Source organism: Schistocerca americana, chromosome 4, assembly GCF_021461395.2.
Source record: "Schistocerca americana isolate TAMUIC-IGC-003095 chromosome 4, iqSchAmer2.1, whole genome shotgun sequence".
NCBI lineage: Eukaryota > Metazoa > Arthropoda > Insecta > Orthoptera > Acrididae > Schistocerca > Schistocerca americana.
The window spans coordinates 833,730,569-833,754,152 of NC_060122.1; the positions used below are offsets into that span (position 1 = coordinate 833,730,569).

Genomic DNA, 23,584 nt, shown 5'->3' on the forward strand with positions numbered 1-23,584 from the left:
ACGGCTCACCTCGTAGGTTCAGATAAAAGCTGAAGGAATGTACGTGCAGTACCGCCTGCAGTAGACTGGTAGACTTGGGTTGCGGTGTAGCTATGTACGAGATGCTGGTAGTGTGCGACTGGTTTCCGCGCTGCTTCCTGTGCAGGAGGACGTGGTGGAGTCGGTGCAGCGGTCGGGGCGCGACCTGCGTCTCTCTGCTGACGCGGCGGTGCCGCCGGGCTGCGTGGTGGTGACCAGCGTGCGGCAGGACGAGGGTGATGGCGGCGGCGGCGGCGGGGGCGGGGGCGGCGCGCACCACGACATGACGCTCGCCCACTTCCCGGAGTACCCGCAGTACGGCGTGGGCGGCGGGGGCGGCGGGCTTCACGTCGGCGACGTGGTGCTGCCGCAGCTGCCCTACCCCGTCCAAGGAGTCTCCCTCAGCGGCGGCGGTGGCTTCGAATACGGGGGCGGCGGCGGCGGCGCAGGTGGCGGCGGAGGGCAGATCTCTGACGTGCTGCTGCCGCGGCCTGGAGGCGGATACGGGTCAGTACCTGCTACGCTGTCTGTCCGTAGGAATACTGGCAGAAACTAACGTAGACACGTTCAGAGTACCAGGTAGAAGGACTGGTGGCGCCCGTAAACACGTTCAGAGCACACAAGGACAGGTACAAAGGCGCGCGCGTTAACATGTCCAGAGCAGTTAAAGGGTTAATACCAGATAGGATTGATAGAGGAAATAGAGAAGGTTCGATGAAGAACACTGTGTTTCGTTATGGGTTAGTGAGCGCGAAAGCAGCAGAGAGACACTCAGCCAGATCCAGTAGTAGCAAACGCTGCAAGATAGGCGTTCTACATCACGGTCTGGGTGACTGTCACAATTCCGAGAGCTTAAGTTGCTGGAAGAGTAAACCAATATATTGCTTCCTGCTACGTATAACTTAGAAAAAGAGTAGAGTGTACGCCATTCGAGCTCACACAGAGCCTTTCCAGCAATCGTTCTTTCCGGGAAGCATTCGGGACTGGAACAGGTAGGAGTGTGCTGAGAGTGGTACACAAACTGCAAGGTGCCTTGCGGAGTACAGACGCAGTGGTGATCAAAAGGACACCCTGCAGTACCTGGCAGAAGAAGTCGAAATTATCGAAATGTAAAGGACAAATCGGAAAACAGGAGGAGGAGGAGATTACTGTTTAACGTCCCGTCGACAACGAGGTCATTGGAGCACAAGCTCGGATTAGGAAAGGATGGGGAAGGAGAATCGGCCGTGCCCTTTCTAAGGAACCATCCCGGCATTTGCCTGAAGCGATTTAGGGAAATCACGGAAAACCTAAATCAGGATGGCCGGACGCGGGATTGAACCGTCGTCCTCCCGAATGCGAGTCCAGCCCATTTTTCATCATTCAAGTGACATACGACATATTTGAAATAATTATTGGCACTCATTGGCCAGTTACAAATCATCAGAAGATTCCAGGTTCGAATCCTGGCAGGGTCGCCAAGTGTAACCTCCCCACAAAATTTATTAAATTGAAATTAAAATAATTATTATGGATAGCGATTCTAATCTTTGTGTGACCTCAGAATAAAATTGGTTCCCATTTATAATCTCCATGCACAAATGCATTCACATTTAATGTACCCACAAAATCCTTTTCTCATTTAATGTAAGCTCGAAACAGAAAATTTCTTGAACCTCATAATAAAAAATAAATTCAGTAACCTGGTAAATTTTGGACGACAGCAGTGCTGCGTCATGGCCCTGTAAGATCATTCTGAATAAAAAAGCAAAAATTCTTACCTCAATAAAAACGGCGAATATATCTGCTCTTACCTAAAAAAAATTTTCGGCACAGCTCCGTGCAATGCTGGCCTATACATTTGTGATTTGTGAAAGGAAGCAACTGATTTTTTGAAATGAATGTTTTTTTAAAAAAATTACTTTATATTACCAAAATTATTATTAGGACATTTTTAAAACATTTGGATGACAGTTCAGATACATTACTAGATATGCGCGACGCTGCTTCTTTACCTTATACAATAATACTCCATCTCCAGATTCCCGACCAGAGCAGACTGCAGACAAGCGCAGACAACCTCAGACAAGCGACTAGCAACAACTTACTGCTACAGTTACACAGTTCCTACTGCAGTCAACACTGCTCTCTGGTCAGCGATTCTATATCGCAGGCAGCGCATACCTCTTGCAACGGTAACATAGCACAACTACGTATCTATCTGTTTCGCACATTATTATAAATAGTTAATATGAACGGTCGTGCCGAAGTGGATATATCGCTCCCCACCGTATCACGGGTGTAGAAGCGCCGCCGGGCATGGCCCCTACACCGATGCATGACCTTGCCAGTGGCAATTTTCCCCTTGCCTCTACAGCAGAGTGGACCTGAGAGTGGTAGCATAAAGCCCCTGGTCACGTACTCTTAGCGCCAATGTCCTCGATTAAATTCCAGGCGTCTCCATGAAATGAGGGTGTGTGACACTGCTGATAGTGAGCCATACGTCGGCTGGCGACGCAAAGTTCAGCGGCCCCATTGGTGCTAAACGCGAAGAGTAGGCTGTCTGCTGGGGCCGGGTTCCACCCTCTCCCTTCTGTCACCATGTCCAGCACGAACAAGACACTACATTACACACACGCCTTTACAGTAGCCTACACTTCACAGATACACTTACGCACACATCTCTCATAGTCTGCAAAGGGAAGGTGCCTGCTGGTACGATGGATGAGGAATACCTTTCCAATCAGGCGACTGAACCTGCTCTTCGTGGTCTCGTAGCCATTCATGCACATACAACTTTAATTGCTAATTATTATGTTATATTATTCTTATGATAAATAACTAATTATTATAAATAGCTAATGATTTTATTTCTCTCCGCGCTACTGTTTAATGTGATGACACCATATTTCGCCTGTAATCCTTCATGAAAGTAAAGCAAGACCACGATCTAGAATGTCTTCTTCATCAATTAGTAAAACAAGAGCTCTGACCCTTCGTGTGACAAAACGTCGCCTCCGTGTAATCAGTATTTTTATAGCATTTGCCACAGCTGTAGGTCAGTGATGAATGATTACTAAACAGACTTTCGGATTTACTGAACACCTCTTCTTAGGGCTTGCTATGCTCTAAATGAACATGCTTTCTTCTAGGTTCAATCATGTACTCGTTCACATTTTAGGACAACAGTATGTGTGATCAAACCTAGAGAGAGAGCGTACACATTATTTCCATTAAGTCACTTCCAGAGTTTTACTTTTCATTGCGTGTTTGATCTTGGACATATGGTAAATATTTATTTTTCCGATTCTGATAAGCACGCTGGACCAAAATCTTTAGTCTCCCCAGGAGGCATCACGCTGATATCGAGTAACATCGCTTCTAACCACTATAATTGCCTCAATTTGGTGAGCAAGAGAGTCCACGAATTTCCTTGGATACACTATGTTCAGCTGAAGCCACTCATTTGTGGCCAGATTCCGTAGAGCAGAAAGGGCAACATCTGGTCGCTGAAAATGCTGAAATAAGCGTCCATCTTCATGTTCACAGTAACGTGAATGGTTGTGGCCAAGTCATGGTACAAAATCCACTCCCGAAACATCACAGAACCAGCTACAGCATGAACCACGCCGTCCACACAATGCGGGTTGAGCTCTTCATTTGAGCCGTCGCTGCACTTATTCCTTTATAAGCGGCAAGTTCGTGGTCTTCGAACGACACTACACAACTCATCTGAACTATTGTCGAGATTCAGTGTTGTACAGCTTTGCGTGCTGTTGTAAGCAAAGGCCTTTTCTGAAGTACCCAAGCCGGCGTTTGTGACCGAGCGGTTCTAGGCGCTTCGGTCCCGAACCGCGCTGCTGCTACGGTCGCAGGTTTGAATCCTAGCTCGGGCATGGACGTGTCTGATGTCCTAAGGTTAGTCAGGTTTAAGTAGTTCTAAGTCTAGGGGACTGATGACCTCAGCTGTTAAGTCCCGTAGTGCTCAGAGCCCTTTGAGGTCTAAACATTCATTCAAACTTTCGCTGGGAAACAGCTTGAGACGGACCTGTATTCAATGTCCGCAGCAACTCCCTCTCGGTTTGAAAAGGCGTGATCCTCGTCTGCGGCCCCTGCCGGTTAGAAATTTCTTATGCCTACCGTTCTTACCTGTGCTGACACCGCAGTCGTTGGTGAGACATTGGGCAGTCTGCGTTGATACAACAACAAATCTGCCGACATTCGTTGTGTGGGCATGGGCACCATAGCTCCATTCTGCCCTTCCGTCACACGCCGATCCTTCTTCTTACCTGACTGTCATACGTTGAGAGTGAGGGCGGGTGGTTCGATTCCTGGCCACGTCGGAGATTTCATCCACTCGGGGACTGTGTGTTTCGTTGTCCTCATCATCATTTCATTAGCATCCAAACGCAAAGTCGTCAAAATTGCGTCAAATAACACGACTTGACTAGGTGGCAGAAGAACCCTTGATTGGGTCTCCCGACCAATAAGCCCTTACCACCAGTTCATCTCACTACTATACTATTTGCTTAGAACCGTGCGGCACACACCCATCATTTCAATGTAGAGACTTACGTCAGGTGTGGCGGGTCACATGACCACTCGGTACCAGTTCTACGCCATCTTCATTCTCCTGAAGCGTTGAAAGGGTCCTGTAGCCACCTTTCATTAGTCCGGTTGCCCATTGTCACTACCATTTCTCTTTCTTTTCCTTGTTTCTCTTTTCTCGCAACTCTCATAGTGGTGTGATTGAATGAATGTGGTTGTGTGTCACGTTGCTAGACGGTGACGTAGTCTGCTGCAGAAAGTCTGCGATAGTCGTACAGATTCAGCAGCAGTTGTACAGAATAGCCAACCCATGTAGTGGTCAAGTCGGCAAAAAGGTTTGCGCTACTTGTGGGAAATCCACCTGCGTTAGGTTGGTGGCGGAAATGGCATCTTCGGGTTTCCCGGGCCACGCAGAGCGTGGAAGAGGCTGGAGAAGAAAAAGGGAGGCAGTCTGCCGCCGATACGGGAAGCGTCCACAGCTGTGCTCCAGTCGAAGAAGGGTGAGTTAGACTGACCGCGTGGCGCATTGTTACTTGGCGAGGGGAGAGCTGTTAGCTTTTGGTCTCGCTTTTCAACTCTGAAAGGTTACTTTGCCTTGTCGCAGCAAGGAATGCAAAACTTTGGCAGATTTTCCTTTTAGTAAATTTCTGTAGCAGACTTGGATCCACCGGAAGAGCGCCACACAAAGGTGGCGATAAGAAGTGAGCACTCGCTTCTGTATGAATCTCTGTTTGCCTTCAGCTGTGCCTGTATAAGCTTTCATTTTTTCTAAATGTTAATAGCTTTGCCTTCTCGTAAATTTTCCCTGCTTTATGTATCTTTCGTCCGTGGGAAGCGAACCACGTGGTTGAATATTAGAGTTTGTTGGGCTACCGTCGTGGTTTGTGGAGACGCGATTTCTAGGTATCGTGGCCAAGTTGCAACAATATCACATCACGCAATCATGGACAGTAAACATTCTTTGAAAACAAGCATGAGATCGGAAAGTTAGTGATGATGGTAGCCCAGCAAACTCTAATGTTCAACCATGTGGTTGCCTCCCCACAGACGAAAGATACATAAAGCAAGGAAACTATACGAGAAGACAAAGCTATTAATATTTAGAAAAATGAAAGCTTATCCAGCCACAGCTGAAAGCAAACAGACATTCACACAGAAGCGAGTGCTCCCTTCTTATCGACACCTTTGTGTGGCGCTCTCCCGGCGGATCCGAGTCTGCTATAGAAATTTACTAAAAGAAAAATCTGCCAATGTTTTGGATTCCTTGCTGCGACAAGGCAAAGCAGTCCTTCAGAGTTGAAAAGTGAGACCAAAAGCTAACAGCTCTCCTCTCGCCAAGTAACAACGCGCCACGCGGTCACTCTAACTCACCCTTCTTCGACTGGAGCACAGCTGTGGACGCTTCCCGTACCGGCGGCAGACTGCCTCCCTTTTTCTTCTCCAGCCTCTTCCACGTTCTGCGTGGCCCGGGAAACCCGTAGATGCCATTTCCGCCACCAACCTAACGCAGGTGGATTTCCCACAAGTAGCGCAAACCTCTTTGCCTACTTGACCACTACATGGGTTGGCTATTCTGTGCAACTGCTGCTGAATCTGTACGACTATCGCAGATTTTCTGCAGCAGACTACGCCACCGTCTAGCAACGTGACACACAACCACATTCATTCAATCACACCACTATGAGAGTTGCGAGAAAAGAGAAAGAAGGAAAATAAAGAGAAATGGTAGTGAAAATGGGCTACCGGACTAATGAAAGATGGCTACAGGACCCTTTCAGCGTCCACTGAGCTCTTACGAGTGGACAATTAATACTTTGTCCACAGCTGTCAAGAAACAGGAAATGTACTTGTGCCGCGTCTCATGAGATGTTTATTTTCATTGCAGGTACGGAAGCGGAAGCGGCGGCGGAGTCGACAATTTCATCAACTTCAAGGATGTGAGTGGAGGCAGCTCGGGCTCACCACCGCACCAACATGGTGGTGCTGGTGCTGATGGTGGGGGTGGTGGTGGTGGTGGGAACGGCGGCGAGGCCGAGGTGCTTCGCACCTACCAGGTGTCGACCAACCTCCGCCGCCAGGAATCCTTCGACCACCACGCCTTCGGGGTGGAGAAGGGCGTCAAGCCGACCGGCGGCTTCCACTTCGGTTTCGGCGGCGGCAGCGGCAACAGTAACGGCCTGGGCGCCGGCACCAAGTACGAGACGAGCGCCAACGACCTGGACCAGGTCGTCAGCAGCGGAGCGGCCGTCGCCACCGCGGCCGCCAGCCTGCTCGCCTGCGCCGTGGCCCAGCTACTCGCCCTCTGACGACTTCCCTCTCTCTCCCTCTTCCATCTCCAAAATACTGAACAAACTACAGAATGAAAAAAATTAGTTTGACATAGTGTTAAAAACACTTAGACCACAAAGACGCACCAGGCTTCCTACATCCCAGTTATCTGTTATAGAATTGGTGACAATCCCACTTGTTAGACCCATTACGCAGGCAAATTGCTCGTCGACTCTAGTCGTACAGTCAGCTTAAATTTTCTTTGCTCTTATACGCCTCGTGGCATAGAACTTGCACGGTAAACTTATGCAGAGAAAGAAGACAGTGTTTTGGAATATAATCTCGAGATACTATCCAAGGTACAACGCAGAGAACGGTCACGAGCAATTCGCCTGATAGAGGAGTGGCTAAATTGGAAACAAATATCTCAGTTTTTTTTTTTAGACACAGCTTGTAGGACAGTTGAGATATCGTACGGTATGTATTGCAAGAAAGCTGTCGTTCACGCAAGAGAAATTAGTCAGTAGCTTACAAATGTGAATAACTCTGCTGCCAAAAATCCTGTACCTCACTTTCTGACCTTATACTTCTTTACTCGTGAAAGTTTAGAGACTGAGTGCGTGAACGTGATCACAAAGCGTAAGACAGTTTCTAACCATCAGATCAACATTTGTTTGAGTAATTTGTTAATTAAGGTTGTTCTTACTATCAGAAACATGCTGTAACTAGACTTTACGTCCTCTGACTCAAATTCATCAATTGTGCCGACTGTCTCTTAGCATTTAAAGAATTGTATGGACATGAAATGCACCCCGATCTTCAACAGCCCTCATCTGCAGCACATCTACATTCCTTCTCGAGGTAGTGAACTACACAATGTCGAGGATAAAACGAGCTTCACTTCGTTTCAGTATCACGTTGAACTACCAAAAGTATAAAATTTCGGGAGCTTGGTTTAAGCTTAATATCCAATAGAGGCAATTTCGACTCACAATGCGGAACGACAGTAACACAAGTGAACTCGTACAAGTACCCATTTCAGCGGCAACTTTGCCACTCTCACGAGTTATGTATCAGATACCGAAATGTAAAAAGGCCGTATGGGAAGTTGTAATTATAGTGATTGATAGTATATGAAACTTGGTTATCAATGAGCAGAAAATCAGGCGATTGTAACCACCACTGGTTACATACGACTGTGTATAAAATCTCTATATTTACAAACCATAAAATACGTTTACATCAAATGCAACTTTCCTTGCAGTCGCTATCGAAGCTTAAGCGAAGTCAGTTGTTAATACATGTAGCTCATTGTATACCATTGCTCTCCCGAAAAGGGAGAATGTATTTGTGATATTGTACCCTTTTGTTTTTCTTTACTGGCAAATTTTTGTTGCACTCGACAAATCAGCACGTTTTTCAGTTGTAGGCGTGTTTTTCCAAACTAGCTACTACAAAGAGCGTTAACAAAACACAGTAACTGTACTCCAAAAAACTTTTCTTATTCTTAAGAATACTCAGTAGGCCTACAGTTTTCCTATAGCCACTCCTCATTGTTATTTGTTTGTTTCTGATTTTTATTTATTTGTATAGTTGTTGCTTTTGTATTGTGTCAGCACGGCGTGGACAGGTGACGGGTCAGCGGCCTTCGTCATTGACCCGGGAACTGCCCGCCCGTAATCTGTGTTATTGCTTTTATCATAGATAATACACTGCTACCAGTTCTGAAAGTGATGTTCTGTGTTTGAAATTCCTTTTGCTCTTCTTGCAAACAAAATACTCACCGTGGTGTGGTATGCAATTGCCATCTTGAGCCGACTGCAAATCATTGTTTGGCTATATGTTAAATCTTCCACCAGCAGCTGTTTGTCTGGACATCCGTGTGTTTGATATAGTGTATATCTACTCACGGTTTTTTAATGTGTTACTTGACATTGATTTCAATAGTACCCTGCAATTTTCAATAGTTAATATACTAAAAAATAACACTATACTTTGTAATAAGCATTTACACAATACTAAAAACTGTGCGATAAATTATACATATCATACTCTAGTAGTGATAAAATCAGTTACGCTCTTGAAGTTTTCATTAACAAGTAGATGTATGATGGCATCTCCTAAGACATATCTGGGCTAAGCAATATAAAGCCGTAGCCTCTTTTCCGCTGAAGAAAATAGTGAATACAGGCGAAACAATGAAGAGGTTATTGTGACGTTCATCTAGGATGTTTTCTTAAATTTTATATACTTAGTTATACTTTGGTCCTAAGCAGAAATTACTATGTCTGGAAGCAGGATGCCAAAAAATACCAGGTGTAGAAGCATGAAACCGGAATTTGGTTGCAAGAATTATACGTCTGTTGTTTGGAACTGATAAAAAATATTTTATTTAAAATAATCTCCATTACTGTTTATACATTTCTCCCACCTATCCGGCAGGCTATGAATGCCACACCAAAAAAAAAAAGACCAGTTCTTCTTTTGAAGCGAACCAGTCAGCGAGCCGTTTTCGTACATTTTCATACGAACTGAAGCGTTGCTCAGCGAGAGCGCGTCCCAGTGATGCAAATGGATGATAATCAGAATAAGCCACATGCCCTAGTATTTCCCATCTGAGCGCTTCGAACGATTCCTTGACCCGTTTTGCTGCGTGTGATGGAGCATTATCATGGAGCAATATGATTTTCTGTTGCCTTTCTTCATATTCCAGTCGTTTCACACGTAATGCTCGATTTAAATCGATCATTTGCTGTTGGTAGCGACCAGTGTTAACGCTTTCACCAGGTTTCAAAAGCTCATAATAAATGACACCCTTCTGATCCCACCAAAGCATTGTCTTCTTCCCAAAGCGATTTGGTCTTGCAGTGGATGTTTATGGTTTGCTTGGATTCACCCATGATTTTTGACGCTTAGGCTTCTCAAAATATATCGATTTTTTTCATCACATGTCACTATTCGATGGAGAAACGACTTTCTTTTGTATCTGGCGAGTAGTATTTCATAAGTGGTCTTTCGATTTGCTTGCTGTCTTTCATTCAGTTCATGCGGAACCTATTTTCCCACTTTCTGCACCGTTCCCATAGCTTTCAACCGAAGAGAAACGGCTTTCTGCCTCGCTTTCAATTGTTCCGCGAGTTCCTGTTGAGTTTGAGTATCTTCTTCATCCAATAAGGCCTGCAATTCGTTGTCTTCGAACTTTTTCGGTGATTTCCCGCGCTTGTCGTTTCTCACGTCAAAATCACCACCTTTGAATTTTCTGAACCATTAGAAACACCGTGTTTTACCAAGAGCATGTTTGCCGAAAGCTTCGACAAATATTCGATGAGATTCTGCAGCATTTTTCTTCAAATGATAACTGGGAACCAATGCTGTCCGCAAATCGTAGTTCGTAGGCACAAAATTCGACATGTTTTCGGGTTTGAAACAGACACAGACATATGGAACATGGGTTACTGTGTGCTGACATTCGTCATCAGCCGTTACAGGAAGCAGATGGTCTGTCAGTATCCTAAGGAGATTTTTCTTTCCCCTGAACTACCAATGCACGTACGTATAACTGTATGTGCAGTTCTGGTACAATCAATTATAAGATACTGCAAAACCGTCAAAAGTTTTTGCTCACAAGCGAGCGTATATATGTGTAATTACCGCTTGTAAGTACCGCTCACTGCTGCCTTACCCAGAAGGCCAGCACACGCGAAAGGCACATATGTGTTCCACAAGCTCTTGTTCTGTTCGCCGCAGTGGCTTCATTTTACGAATCTTGTAGAAGATCATTGGGAACCTGCAGGAAAGAACCACATCAAAATGCATGTACTAACGAATGCTACAATGCTTTTGAAATGACTAAATTCCTCCAAGGGACGAACGCGGATACAAATTACTACCGTTAAGTGATGGATTACAGAAATTCTACAGCTCCTTGCGTTGACAACCTCGTCTGGGCGGATAGACTGTATCATTAAGAAGAATAACGACTGACGGTCAAGACACTCTTTTGCAAAGTCTATTTATTTATTTACCCTGGCAAGATTAGACTATACGACCCTCTTTTGCATCTTCACATTTTGCATTAAATTCTATACGATATGTACGTTATAAGACACCATCCATCTAATACGTAAACCAACACGTTTAAACAGTTATCGCAAATATTATGGATACAGTAGAAGCTAAGGAAGAAAAAAACCTAATTTATATTTGTCAACAAAATTCTTCTGCGCTATTGATCCCACTGTCAATATATAAAATTGTTCGACGTTTCAGTTACTATTGCAACTGGCGTTCCTCAGGGCTCTGTGCTGAGCTGACTGCTGGATGAAAGAGAATTTTTTTAAATATTGTCGATGCGGTCAGCAGCCCAGGAGAACTTTTTTTGACGGTGACAACATCCGATGCCTACACTTAAAATTTATACGTGTTTGTGAAAAGTAGAATAATAAATATAAATTATTTCAGGCAGGAAAATATAAACTGTGGGCACTGGCAGTTATGGACGTGAGAGAAATGGTGCGGTGGGAGAGGGGGGGGGGGTGGTTCATGGGGCGGAAGAGAAAAAGAATGCGGAAAGTGATAGGACACGTGGAAAAAGATGACAAGAAAGTGGCGTTACTCAATGAAAAAAGAAAAGAGAAAGAAATGTTACTGGAAGAAAATGTGAGCATCTGCTTTACTGCTTGGCAGAGAGAAACAGTCATACGTTTAAATTAATTTTGTATGGAAAAGTTATACTATTGACAAAAGACACCGCTTCATTTTTTTAAAAATGTAACAGAGCACTGAACTGTGTGCGGATTGCAGTTTAGCACCGTATACTTCGACTGAGATGTATCCATAATATACACAACATGCCATGTGGAGGTAAATATTTGTGTATATGTAGATTTTTACTACATATCATGAATTGTAACAACTAACAATCCTCAATGGAGTATTACGTGTGTGAACATGCCCATTAGCTCAAGACGCGTTTTATATGCATGCCGTTTTACTGTTAACAAACCTATGTATAATGTGCAGTATATCCTCCACCATAATAACAAAATGGCATGAATGATAAACTCATAGTAGAACACGATTCCCAATCGAAAATTTTTTTAAGGTTAGAAGATGACAGTATCAATTGTCGAAACCAGTCGTCAGTAATAAATATTAACTTACATGATATTGGCTCTAAAAAGTTTTTTCGAATCACCATGGAGATGTGTTACTTCCTGCAAGCACTGAAAATTCGGTTATTACGCAAGCGCCAATTCAGATCATCCTCAGTCAAATTAAAACGTTGCTTTGTGTCCATCGTGTTCACTAAAGTGATCGTAAAACTGATTATCACTTTTGTTATCATGCATTCGTTCCTTGAACGCTATCTGCCTCTTAAAAGTGGATGAAATTTGAGAAGTGATGTCATACACACTTCTCAGATTCCAGTCATCCTTTGTTCATGAGCGTTTGACAAAGCACCTGGATGAAATTGAGACAAAATGTTACCAAAGCTATTGAAATCAAAGCTAGAAAATATTACACATAAACATTGTATCAAAATAAAGTAAGAAAAGTGAATAAATATTTTATCAGACGGAATTTTGGATTGTGAACGGTAAATGATTATGGATTATGCAAGAATTCCGGCACTTCAATTAATTAATTGAGTTTACTCTGTGCAGTTACACTTTCAATTAGTAATTACATCTTCTTTAGTTATTTGGATTCGCTTTCTTCTAAATACACAGACGACAATAGAGTGTGTTAGCCCATAAATCACCATTTCGATATCTAGGAAACTCTTTGGAGGTGTCCATCACATAATGATCATTAATGATTAAGTTTTCGTCAGTATGCAACTAACGTCCAACATCAACCTGAGTATGTAGCATGAACCTCGTTTTGAGGACTTTCCTGCCATATCTACACTGAGCTGACAAAAGTCATGCGACACGCCCTGATACCGTGCCGGACCTCTTTTCGCCCTGCGTAGTGTACCATCTCGACGTGACACGGACTCAATAAGTTGTTGGAAGTCTCCTGCAGAGCCACGCTGCCTCTAAAGCCACCCATCACTGCGAAAGCGTTTCCAGTGCAGGATTTTGTGCACGACGTGACCGCACGATCACGTCCGACAAATGTTCCGTGGGATTCTTATCGTGCGATCTGGGTGGCCAAATCATTCGCTTGAATTGTCCAGAATGTTGTTCAGACCAATCGCGAACAATTGTGGTCCGGTGTCATGGTGCACTGATACACATAAAAAATGCATCATTGTTTAGGAACATGATGTCCGTGAATGGCTGTAAATGGTTTCCAAATTACGGAACATCCAGAGGACCCTGTCCAATTCCATCTCAACACATTTCACACTATGATGGAGTCACCACCAGCTTGCACAGTACCTTGTTGACAAATTGGATTCATGGCTTCGTGGGGTTTGCGCCACACTCGAACCCAACCATCATCTCTTACCAACTGATATCAGAACTCATCTGCCCAGGTCACGATTTTACAGTCTTTCAGAGTCCAACCGATTTGGTTAAGAGTAAACGAGAGGCGTTGCAGGCGATGTCGTGGTGTTAGCAAAGGCACTTGCGTCGATCGTCTGCTGCCACAGCTCGTAAACGTCAGATTTCGTCGCAGTATGCTGACGGGCACGTTCATCCTACGTCCCGTCTTGATTCGTGCAGATATATCACGCAGTGTTGCTTGTCTCTTAGCACTGACAACGCTACACAAACGCCGTTACTCTCGGCCGTTAATCGAAGGCCGTCGGCCACTGCGTGTCCGTGGTAGAGGTAAAGCCTGAAAGTTTGGTGTTCTCGGCACACTCTTGACACCGTGGATCGCGGAATAGTGAATTCTCTGACGATTTCCGAAACTGGAATGTCCCACGCGGCTATTTCCAACTACTATCTTGCATTCAAAGTGTGTTAGTTTCCATCGTGAGGGCAGAACCACGTCGAAAAGCATTCCAAATTAATCACCTGCGTGCAAATGACAACTCCGCCAATGCACTGCCCTTTACATCGTGTGTACGCAATACTAGCGCCATCTGTATATGTGAATATCCCTATCCTAGAACTTATATCACGTTTGTGTGAAACACATGCTGTGTCAGTTTATCAAGAGTGCTGGCTGGTTCTTGGTATGAAAGTATATCTCTTCCATCGCATCCCCGACCCGTCAAGGAATCGTACTCTCCTCAAGGCATGGCGTTTGTGCAGTGAAGTGCACGGATTTCTTGTTGGTACTCTAGAGATGGAAGGAAGTGACAACACTCTTGCGACATACCGGCAAACATCCAACTTCCTTTAGTAATTACCAAATTAGACCTGTTACCATCTTCTGTAGTTTCCTGCACCATATTTCCGGAGCTGAAGAGGTGTGGGTCTCGGGCATCGCTGCTTCTTGTGATCTTTCAGCAGCTACATTTTCTTAAATATAGAAACTAAAAGAGGGCCACCTTAAAGACCGCTACTGACTTTTCACGAAACCTGTTGGCAATAAAACGCTAAAAACAAACACTTTTAGTAGAGAAGAGTGTGATAATTTATCCATTTGAATAAATCACGCACAGAAAGACTACCTCCCAGAGTTACGTAAACAAGACTATTCCGCAGACCATAACGACACTTCACCAACAGTAGTGATCAACACGTACCAGCGTAACAGAAATAAAACTTCATTGACACCAACGCCACTTGGAGAATTATTCGTCTCGCTCTCGTAAGATCTTCACAGAGGTAAGTATAGGTATTCTGTATACCAGCACTGCGGAGTGGGAGCAGTGTGCTCCCTGCCGCCGTTCGATAAGCAGCTGCAGCAGCAAGTCGTATACCCCTAGCTTACTTATTTGTTACATAGTTTAATTCTTAATTTCTTTGCGTGTTTTTGGGTACTTGCATTGTTTAATTCATAAATTTCGGGCGTATTATAGTATTTGAGAGTTGTAGCATCGCGCTTTAGTGTTTACTTCGTAGATTCTTACTTAAATTGCGTGTGAGTTTCGTATAGGAGGTGTAATTCCGAGTTTTAGTTACTGTAATCGTAAATTCAGGCAGATTGTAGCGCAGTCGTTAGGCATTTGTACAGGTTAGTTAATACATTCTTTGCGTGTTTCCCTTGCGTTACCTAGGCACTGACTCGTGTTTCAGTAACTGTTGTTCAACATCGATTACAATGGACAGCGACTGTGATTGCTGTGTTCGGATGAGGGCTGAGTTGGCATCCCTTCGCTCACAGTTGCAAGCGGCGCTGACTTCGGTCGCGCAGCTTGAGGCTGTTGCCAATGGGCACCACTGTGGGGAGCCGGACTTGGGTATCACGGGGATGTCAACCTCGTCCCGTCTGTCCCCAGATCGGTCTGCCGTTGTGGTTGCCCCGGTTGCTGCCTGCAGTGGGGCTGAGCCCTCGCCTGTGGTTGACTGGGAGGTCGTTCCAAGGCGTGGCAGGCAGCGAAAGACGTCCCCGGAGGCTGATCAGAAAGCCTCCCCGGTGCGTTTGACAGACAGGTTACAGGCACTGTCTCTGGCTGAGCCAGATGCAGCTGCCTACCCTGTTTCAGAGGATGATTCTCAGCCTTCAAGGTCCGGGCAATCACAGAGGGTGGGCTTATTGGTAGTTGGGAGCTCCAATGTTAGGCGCGTAATGGGGCCCCTTAGGGATATGGCGGCTAAGGAGGGGAAGAAATCCAGTGTGCACTCCGTGTGCATTCCGGGTGGAGTCAGTCCTGATGTGGAAAGGGTCCTTCCGGATGCCATGAAGAGCACAGGGTGCAGCCAGCTGCAGGTGGTGGCACATGTCGGCACTAATGACGTGTGTCGCTTTGGATCTGAGGAAATTCTCTCTGGATTCCAGCGGCTATCTGATTTGGTGATGGCTGCCGGTCTTGCTTACGAGATGAAGGCAGAGCTCACCATCTGCAGCATCGTTGACAGAACCGACTGCGGACCTTTGGTGCAGAGCCGGGTGGAGGGTCTGAATCAGAGGCTCAGACGGTTTTGCGACCGTGTTGGCTGCAGATTCCTTGACTTGCGCCATAGGGTGGTGGGGTTTCGGGTTCCGCTGAATAGGTCAGGAGTTCACTACACTCAGCTGGCGGCTACACGGGTAGCGGAGGCTGTGTGGCGTGGACTGGGCGGTTTTTTAGGTTAGAAGGCCTCGGGAAAGTACGGGGTGGGCTGCAGTCTCAAAGGGTGCATGGCAAATACAGGACGTGCTTGGATCAAGGAACAGTCGGAATTGTAGTTGTAAATTGTTGTAGTTGTGCTGGGAAAGTCCCTGAGCTTCAAGCGCTAATAGAAAGCACAGAAGCTGAAACCGTTATAGGTACAGAAAGCTGGCTAAAGCCTGAAATAAGTTCTGCAGAAATTTTTACGAAGTCTCAGATGGTGTTCAGGAAAGATAGAGTAGGCAGAATTTGTGGTGGAGTGTTTGTGTCTGTCAGTAGTGGTTTATCTTGTAGTGAAGTCGATGTAGATACTCCGTGCGAATTGGTATGGGTGGAGGTTATACTTAACAGCTGAACTAAGTTAATAATTGGCTCCTTCTACCGACCCCCAGACTCCGATGATATAGTTGCGGAACAGTTCAGAGAAAATTTGAGTCTCGTAACAAATAAATACCCCACTCATACGGTTATAGTTGGTGGAGACTTCAACCTTCCCTCGATATGTTGGCAAAAATACTTGTTCAAAACGGATGGTAGGCAGAAAACATCTTCCGAGATTGTCCTAAATGCTTTCTCCAAAAATTATTTCGAGCAGTTAGTCCACGAACCCACGCGAATTGTAAATGGTTGCGAAAACACACTTGACTTCTTAGCCACAAACAATCCAGAGCTGATCGAGAGCATCATGACTGATACAGGGATTAATGATCACAAGGTCGTTGTAGCTAGGCTCAATACCGTTTCCTCCAAATCCACCAGAAACAAACGCAAAATAATTTTATTTAAAAAAGCGGATAAAGTGACACTAGAAGCCTTCCTAAGAGACAATCTCCATTCCTTCCGAACTGGCTATGCAAATGTAAACGAGATGTGGCTCAAATTCAAAGATATAGTAGCAACAGCAATTGAGACATTCATACCTCATAAATTGGTAAGAGATGGAACTGATCCCCCGTGGTACACAAAACTGGTCCGAACTCTGTTGCAGAGGCAACGGAAAAAGCATGCGAAGTTCAGAAGAACGAGAAATCCCGACGATTGGCTAAAATTTACAGACGCGCGAAATTTGGCACGGTCTTCAATGCGAGATGCCTTTAATAGGTTCCACAACGAAACATTATCTCGAAATTTGGTAGAAAATCCGAAGAAATTCTGGTCGTATGTAAAGTACACAAGCGGCAAGACGCAGTCAATACTTTCGCTGCGCAGTGCCGATGGTACTGTTACCGACGACTGTGTCGCTAAAGCGGAGTTATTGAACGCAGTTTTCCGAAATTCCTTCACCAGGGAATATGAATGGAATATTCCAGAATTTGAAACACGAACAGCTGCTAGCATGAGTTTCTTGGAAGTAGATACCTTAGGGGTTGCGAAGCAACTCAAATCGCTTGATACGGGCAAGTCTTCAGGTCCAGATTGTATACCGATTAGGTTCCTTTCAGATTACGCTGATACAATAGCTCCCTACTTAGAACTCATATACAATCGCTCGCTCACCGATAGATCTGTACCTACAGATTGGAAAATTGCGCAGGTCGCACCAGTGTTTAAGAAGGGTAGTAGGAGTAATCCATCTAACTACAGACCTATATCATTGACGTCGGTTTGCAGTAGGGTTTTGGAGCATATACTGTATTCAAACATTATGAATCACCTCGAAGGGAACGATCTATTGATACGTAATCAGCATGGTTTCAGAAAACATCGTTCTTGTGCAACGCAGCTAGCTCTTTATTCGCACGAAGTAATGGCCCCTATCGACAGGGGATCTCAAGTTGATTCCGTATTTCTAGATTTCCGGAAAGCTTTTGACACCGTTCTTCACAAGCGGCTTCTAATCAAGCTGCGGGCCTATGGGGTATCGTCTCAGTTGTGCGACTGGATTCGTGATTTCCTGTCAGGAAGGTCGCAGTTCGTAGTAATAGACGGCAAATCATCGAGTAAAACTGAAGTGATATCAGGTGTTCCCCAGGGAAGCGTCCTGGGACCTCTGCTGTTCCTGATCTATATAAATGACCTGGGTGACAATCTGAGCAGTTCTCTTAGGTTGTTCGCAGATGGTGCTGTAATTTATCGTCTAGTAAGGTCATCCGAAGACCAGTATCAGTTGCAAAGCGATTTAGAAAAGATTGCTGTATGATGTGGCAGGTGGCAGTTGACGCTAAATAACGAAAAGTGTGAGGTAATATACATGAGTTCCAAAAGAAATCCGTTGGAATTCGATTACTCGATAAATAGTACAATTCTCAAGGCTGTCAATTCAACTAAGTACCTGGGTGTTAAAATTACGAACAACTTCAGTTGGAAAGACCCCATAAATAATATTGTGGGGAAGGCGAGCCAAAGGTTGCGTTTCATTGGCAGGACACTTAGAAGATGCAACAAGTCCACTAAAGAGACAGCTTACACTATACTCGTTCGTCCTCTGTTAGAATATTGCTGCGCGGTGTGGGATCCTTACCAGGTGGGATTGACGGAGGACATCGAAAGGGTGCAAAAAAGGGCAGCTCGTTTTGTATTATCACGTAATAGGGGAGAGAGTGTGGCAGATATGATACGCGAATTGGGATGGAAGTCATTACAGCAAAGACGTTTTTCGTCGCGGCGAGATCTATTTACGAAATTTCAGTCACTAACTTTCTCTTCCGAATGCGAAAATATTTTGTTCAGCCCAACCTACATAGGTAGGAATGATTATCAAAATAAAATAAGAGAAATCAGAGCTCGAACAGAGAGGTTTAGGTGTTCGTTTTTCCCGCGCGCTGTTCGGGAGTGGAATGGTAGAGAGATAGTATGATTGTGGTTCGACGAACCCTCTGCCAAGCACTTAAATGTGAATTGCAGAGTAGTCATGCAGATGTAGATGACGTTCGCCAGCAATTTTGCACGCAGTTTTCTTTTACTGAATATTGTCTGGTAACTTATTTTGTAAATACTATCGACTGATAACCACTGACACGAATCTCATGTAGAGAGTGGACTGCGAATTGGCGTCAGTGACGTTTCCAGTTCCACTGCTGCTCAGCTAGGCTACACCATGATGATAACTGCCCCATTTAGTTACTTCATGGTGATATTGACGTCACACAATCTCATCGTCGAACGCAAAATTTGGCAACACCGTTGAATAGCATCAGCTATCGACACTGTAAAGAAACTGAAGGACTCATTTATTCAGTGACTATCACTCTCATCTTTCCAGAAATTTTTACACAGTAATTTCGGGCTTCGTGGCGACCAGTTTTACATCTTTTGAGATGCACACATGCAGTTAATTCTTTTTATATTATAAAGCGACTAGACGCTCATAAAGTCACCTGGTCCCAGACTGGCTACATAACGACCTCCAGTGAAAATTAAAACTTGATTTTCAGTTTTTCATTTAGTTATTGACCGAATTTAATAATTCAATGTATGACATTGTTTACTCACTAAGAGAGTCTCAACGGGGAGGGGTGGGGGGGGGGGGGAGGCGTGTAGGGGTAAAAATCTTATCGTTGCTGTTACGCGCCTGATGAAGAAACAAAGATTGATAATTTAGAATAAGCTTACGAGTAGCGTTCGGATTTTTACGTAAAAATACATTTTTTTTGTTTTTGTTGTCGTCTGGTTTGATGCAGCTCTCCATGCTACTCTATATTGTGCAAGCCTCTTCATCTCCGAATAATTTTTTCTGCTGATGACGACGTTCTCCTGCAGATTCAAGTGAGAAACTAGTTTACCCAAGAGGATGCCATCATCATTAAACCATACAGCAGAGATACATGCCCATGCGAAAAATTCCGACTGTAGTTTACCCTTGCTTTCAGTCATTCGCAGTACCAGCACAGCAAGGCCATGTTCGCTGATGTTACAAGCGAGATCAGCCAGTTATTCAGACTGTTGCCCCTGCATCTACTGAAAAGGCTGCTGCCCCTCTTCAGGATCCACACTTTTGTCTGGCCTTTCAACAGATGTGGTTGCACATACGGTACGGCTGTCTGTATCGCTCGGGCACGCAAGCCACCCGTCCTCAGCAAGGTCCGTGGTTCAAGGGGGGAAATACTTTCCTACTCAAATACATATTTTAAATACTTTTCAATAGCTACACATATTCCCTTTTTTTCAGTTACTAACAAACAAAATTTACATTTTTTTTATCAATGTGGTAGGTCTTTCAGTTTATTTCACTTCTGTATTGATTTACTTAAACAAAGAAGATTCTGTGAGCTACTTATAAATATTGTCTGCCTTAATTGTGGAGTGTACGTTATTTCGTTTCTGCATATCTGCTTACGGTTGTGTGTTTATCATCTTATCTGTCGCACTCATCATAGAAGCCTGAAATTTTGTTGTCCGTAGCTACACTGCACCACGATGTCACCTGTCCAACTCACTCACATGTACTTCATGTCTGGTGCTGTGGAATGCAAGGCAGTACTACCATTCCTAAAGTAAAAGCAAGAACTATCATCTGAGGCATTATACTGCAGAATTTAAGGATGATTTTGGTTCAGATGGACTCATCCTGTTCTGCCAACCAAGTGGGAAGGCAAAAAAGCTCAAGAGCTATCTCAAGTTACACAGCAGCTGGTTGTGGGGAGTGGGGATGAGGCGGAGGGGTAAAAACGTACGGATGCAGTTTCACGCCTGCTGAAGAAACAATCGCTAGTTATTGATGCAGCTTCAGGTTCTGCAGGACCAAATACATTTTCTGTTTATTGTGAAGACTTACGTAAGGCATTTATGTCAGGCGACATTCCTCTGTCTAACATAAACAATCCAGTGTTGAGAAATTTTCTCTCCAAATATTAAAATCTTCGTCCTGAAGGATCAGCGTTGAGAGGAAAGTATCTTCCACAGTGGTACCAACAAACTCTACGACAGCTCCGTTCGGTGTATGAAAATGAGAAAATCTGATTTCCGTTATAGGTAACTTCAGGCTCACGTCTCAGGAATGTTGTAAATGTCAATGTTGAGGTATTAAAAAAGGACGAAGTGATATCCAAGAGATATTTTGTGCTAACAAGCCAATAAATGACTACTGGGAACCAAGTGACGGTTGTAAGATTACTTGATGATGCAACGCAAATTTTGTGACCGGTCGGTGTGAAGTGTGACACTGTTACAGTGTTTTGCTGTCAGTAATAGTTGCTGCAGCAAATATGAAATAGGCACGGGAAGGTCGTGTTGTTAGCTATCATAAAATGATACGTGAGAAATTTATAGTAGTATATCCTTACTTGGATAAATTGATTTATAATGGAAGCAGAGTGTTCATTAAGTCGCCGAGATAAATTCACACAATCATGACTAAAACTCCCAACTACTACCGTGACCTACTCCTGTAATAACGCGATGGTTGAGTTGGTTCGCTGCAGTCCAGAAAAATTGTATGCTTTTGCCCCAGTAGTTAGTGTACTGGCCAAAGATGACGCATTTTCAGTTGTGATGCTTCAGAAATGTTAAGTGACACGGTGTTAAAAAATGACTTAGCATTTGTATCTGTTAACTTGTATTCCTTAGCACGAAAATTAGCAAACTTCATAAGGGAGGGATTCTTCTCTCAGATACAGTTCACCATGTTCACGACGTCGAAAGAGAGCTTTACAGTGTTCGTGAATCTGCAGCACAAGTGTTACAAAATGCATCCAGACTGATGTTTGAAAACAATAGTGGGTTCCAAACTACACTGCTGGCCACCGTAAATGCAACACCCTGAAGGAAGCATCCGAATCAAGTGAAATTTACACCATGGGTTTGCAGCGATGAGATATGCAACTGATTAGAATTTCAGCGAAGACGCACATCACGCGCGCCTGTGGCGCCACCTCATAGCGCCATTTAAGGCTTGGCGATTTCGACGAGTGTACGTTCGGCACGTGTGTTTACCTTGTGGTTGTTTCACAAGACGATCAGTTTTGCCTCGTAGACAACAGCGAACATCGTTTGATCAAGTATCCGAGTTCGACAGAGGAAGGATAGTGGCTTACCGAGATTGTGGATTATCATACAGAGAAATCGCTAGTCGTGTTGGACGAAACCAAACAACTGTAATGCGGATATGTGACCGTTGGATGCAGGAGGGTACGACGGACCGACGTGGTCGATCGCATTCACCTCGGTGCACCACTGCACGTGCTGATAGGCAAATTGTGCGCATGGCAGTGACGGATCGCTCAGTGACATCCCGAACCATTGCGTCTGTAACGCATCATCCAGTGTCTGCGCGTACCATTCGACGCCGTTTACAGCAGAGTGGTCTGTCTGCAAGACGTCCATTGCTTCGTCTCCCATTGACGAAGAACCACAGACGTCTCCGTCGCCAATGGTGTGATGACAGACGGATGTGGACGGCAGAATGGAATGACGTTGTCTTTACTGACGAGGCACGCTTCTGTCTGCAGCACCACGATGGTCGGATTCGAGTGTGGAGACACCGTGGAGAGAGGATGCTGGACAGCTGCATTATGCACCGCCACACTGGTCTTGCACCGGGTATTATGGTATGGGACGGTATTGGATATTACTCTCGCACGCCTCTAGTACGCATTGCCGGTACTTTAAGTAGCCGGCGCTACATATCCGAGGTGCTGGAGCCAGTTGTCCTTCCTTACCTTCAGGGCTCGGCCACAGCCATATTTCAACAGGATAATGCGCGACCACACGTGGCACGCATTGTCCAAAGGTTCTTCGTCAATAACCAGATTGAATTGCTTCCCTGGCCGGCTCGCTCTCCGGATCTTTCGCCGATAGAAAACGTGTGGTCCATGGTTGCTCAACGAGTGACCCAGATTACATCCCCAGCTGCCACACCAGATGATCTTTGACAACGTGTGGAAGCTGCTTGGGCTGCTGTACCCAAGGAACACATCCAACGTCTCTTTGACTCAATGCCGAGACGTGTGGCAGCGGTGATCTCCAACAATGGCGGCTACTCTGGCTACTGAATCTGGCAGGAACCACATGTCACAGACGTCTGTAAACGTAATCATTTGATACTTGGTCAACATGTTATCTACAAAATAAATTTTGTTGTGCTACCTCTTGTCTTTCTTGGTGTTGAATTTACGGTGGCCAGCAGTGTATGTGCATGATTTCGAATTTTTTAGGTGTCCTTCAGGATGAGGATATTGATCTGAGCTTGAGCGATGTGTCCTGCTAGAAGTTTTCCACACAGATTTTTTGTGTCATGGGGTGCTCATTTTCCCCAGTGTGAGACAAAGTTTCTGGATAATATTCGGTTACTTGTGATCAGGATTCATCTCACTGTGCATTGTAATGCTTCAGCAATCAGTAAGGCACAGTATAAACTGCATTCACTAGTACTACAACTTGTTCAGACTCATATAAATAAAACGAATTATTGTTAAATATTTTTACTTTCTTATCAAAAGTTTCAATTATTTTTAAGACATAGAAAACAAATAATTTCCTGACTTTTAGCACACAGAAATGCGACAAGGAACCACTTGAGTGCGAGGTCCAAGTTCATTCCTTACTGACACTCATTTGAAAGTGTTGTGTTAACAATTATGGCAGGAAAAATATTAACTGCTAATGACTCACCACGTGCATCAATACGGAGACTGAAAATAAATGTTCGGGAGGCGCAGAGATCTATCTATTACA

General features: G+C 44.6%; 1 protein-coding gene across 1 annotated transcript in view; it reads left to right on the forward strand.

The window, feature by feature from the left end:
* The window catches only part of LOC124613841 (glycine-rich cell wall structural protein 1-like), a 157,672-nt gene extending 149,125 nt beyond the window's left edge, over nucleotides 1-8,547 (forward strand). The window contains exons 4-5 of the mRNA XM_047142564.1: nucleotides 146-525; nucleotides 6,431-8,547. Coding sequence (XP_046998520.1) covers nucleotides 146-525; nucleotides 6,431-6,851 — 801 coding nt within the window. The 3' untranslated portion in view covers nucleotides 6,852-8,547. The remainder of the gene's footprint in view (nucleotides 1-145; nucleotides 526-6,430) is intronic.
* Nucleotides 8,548-23,584: the final 15,037 nt, after the last annotated feature.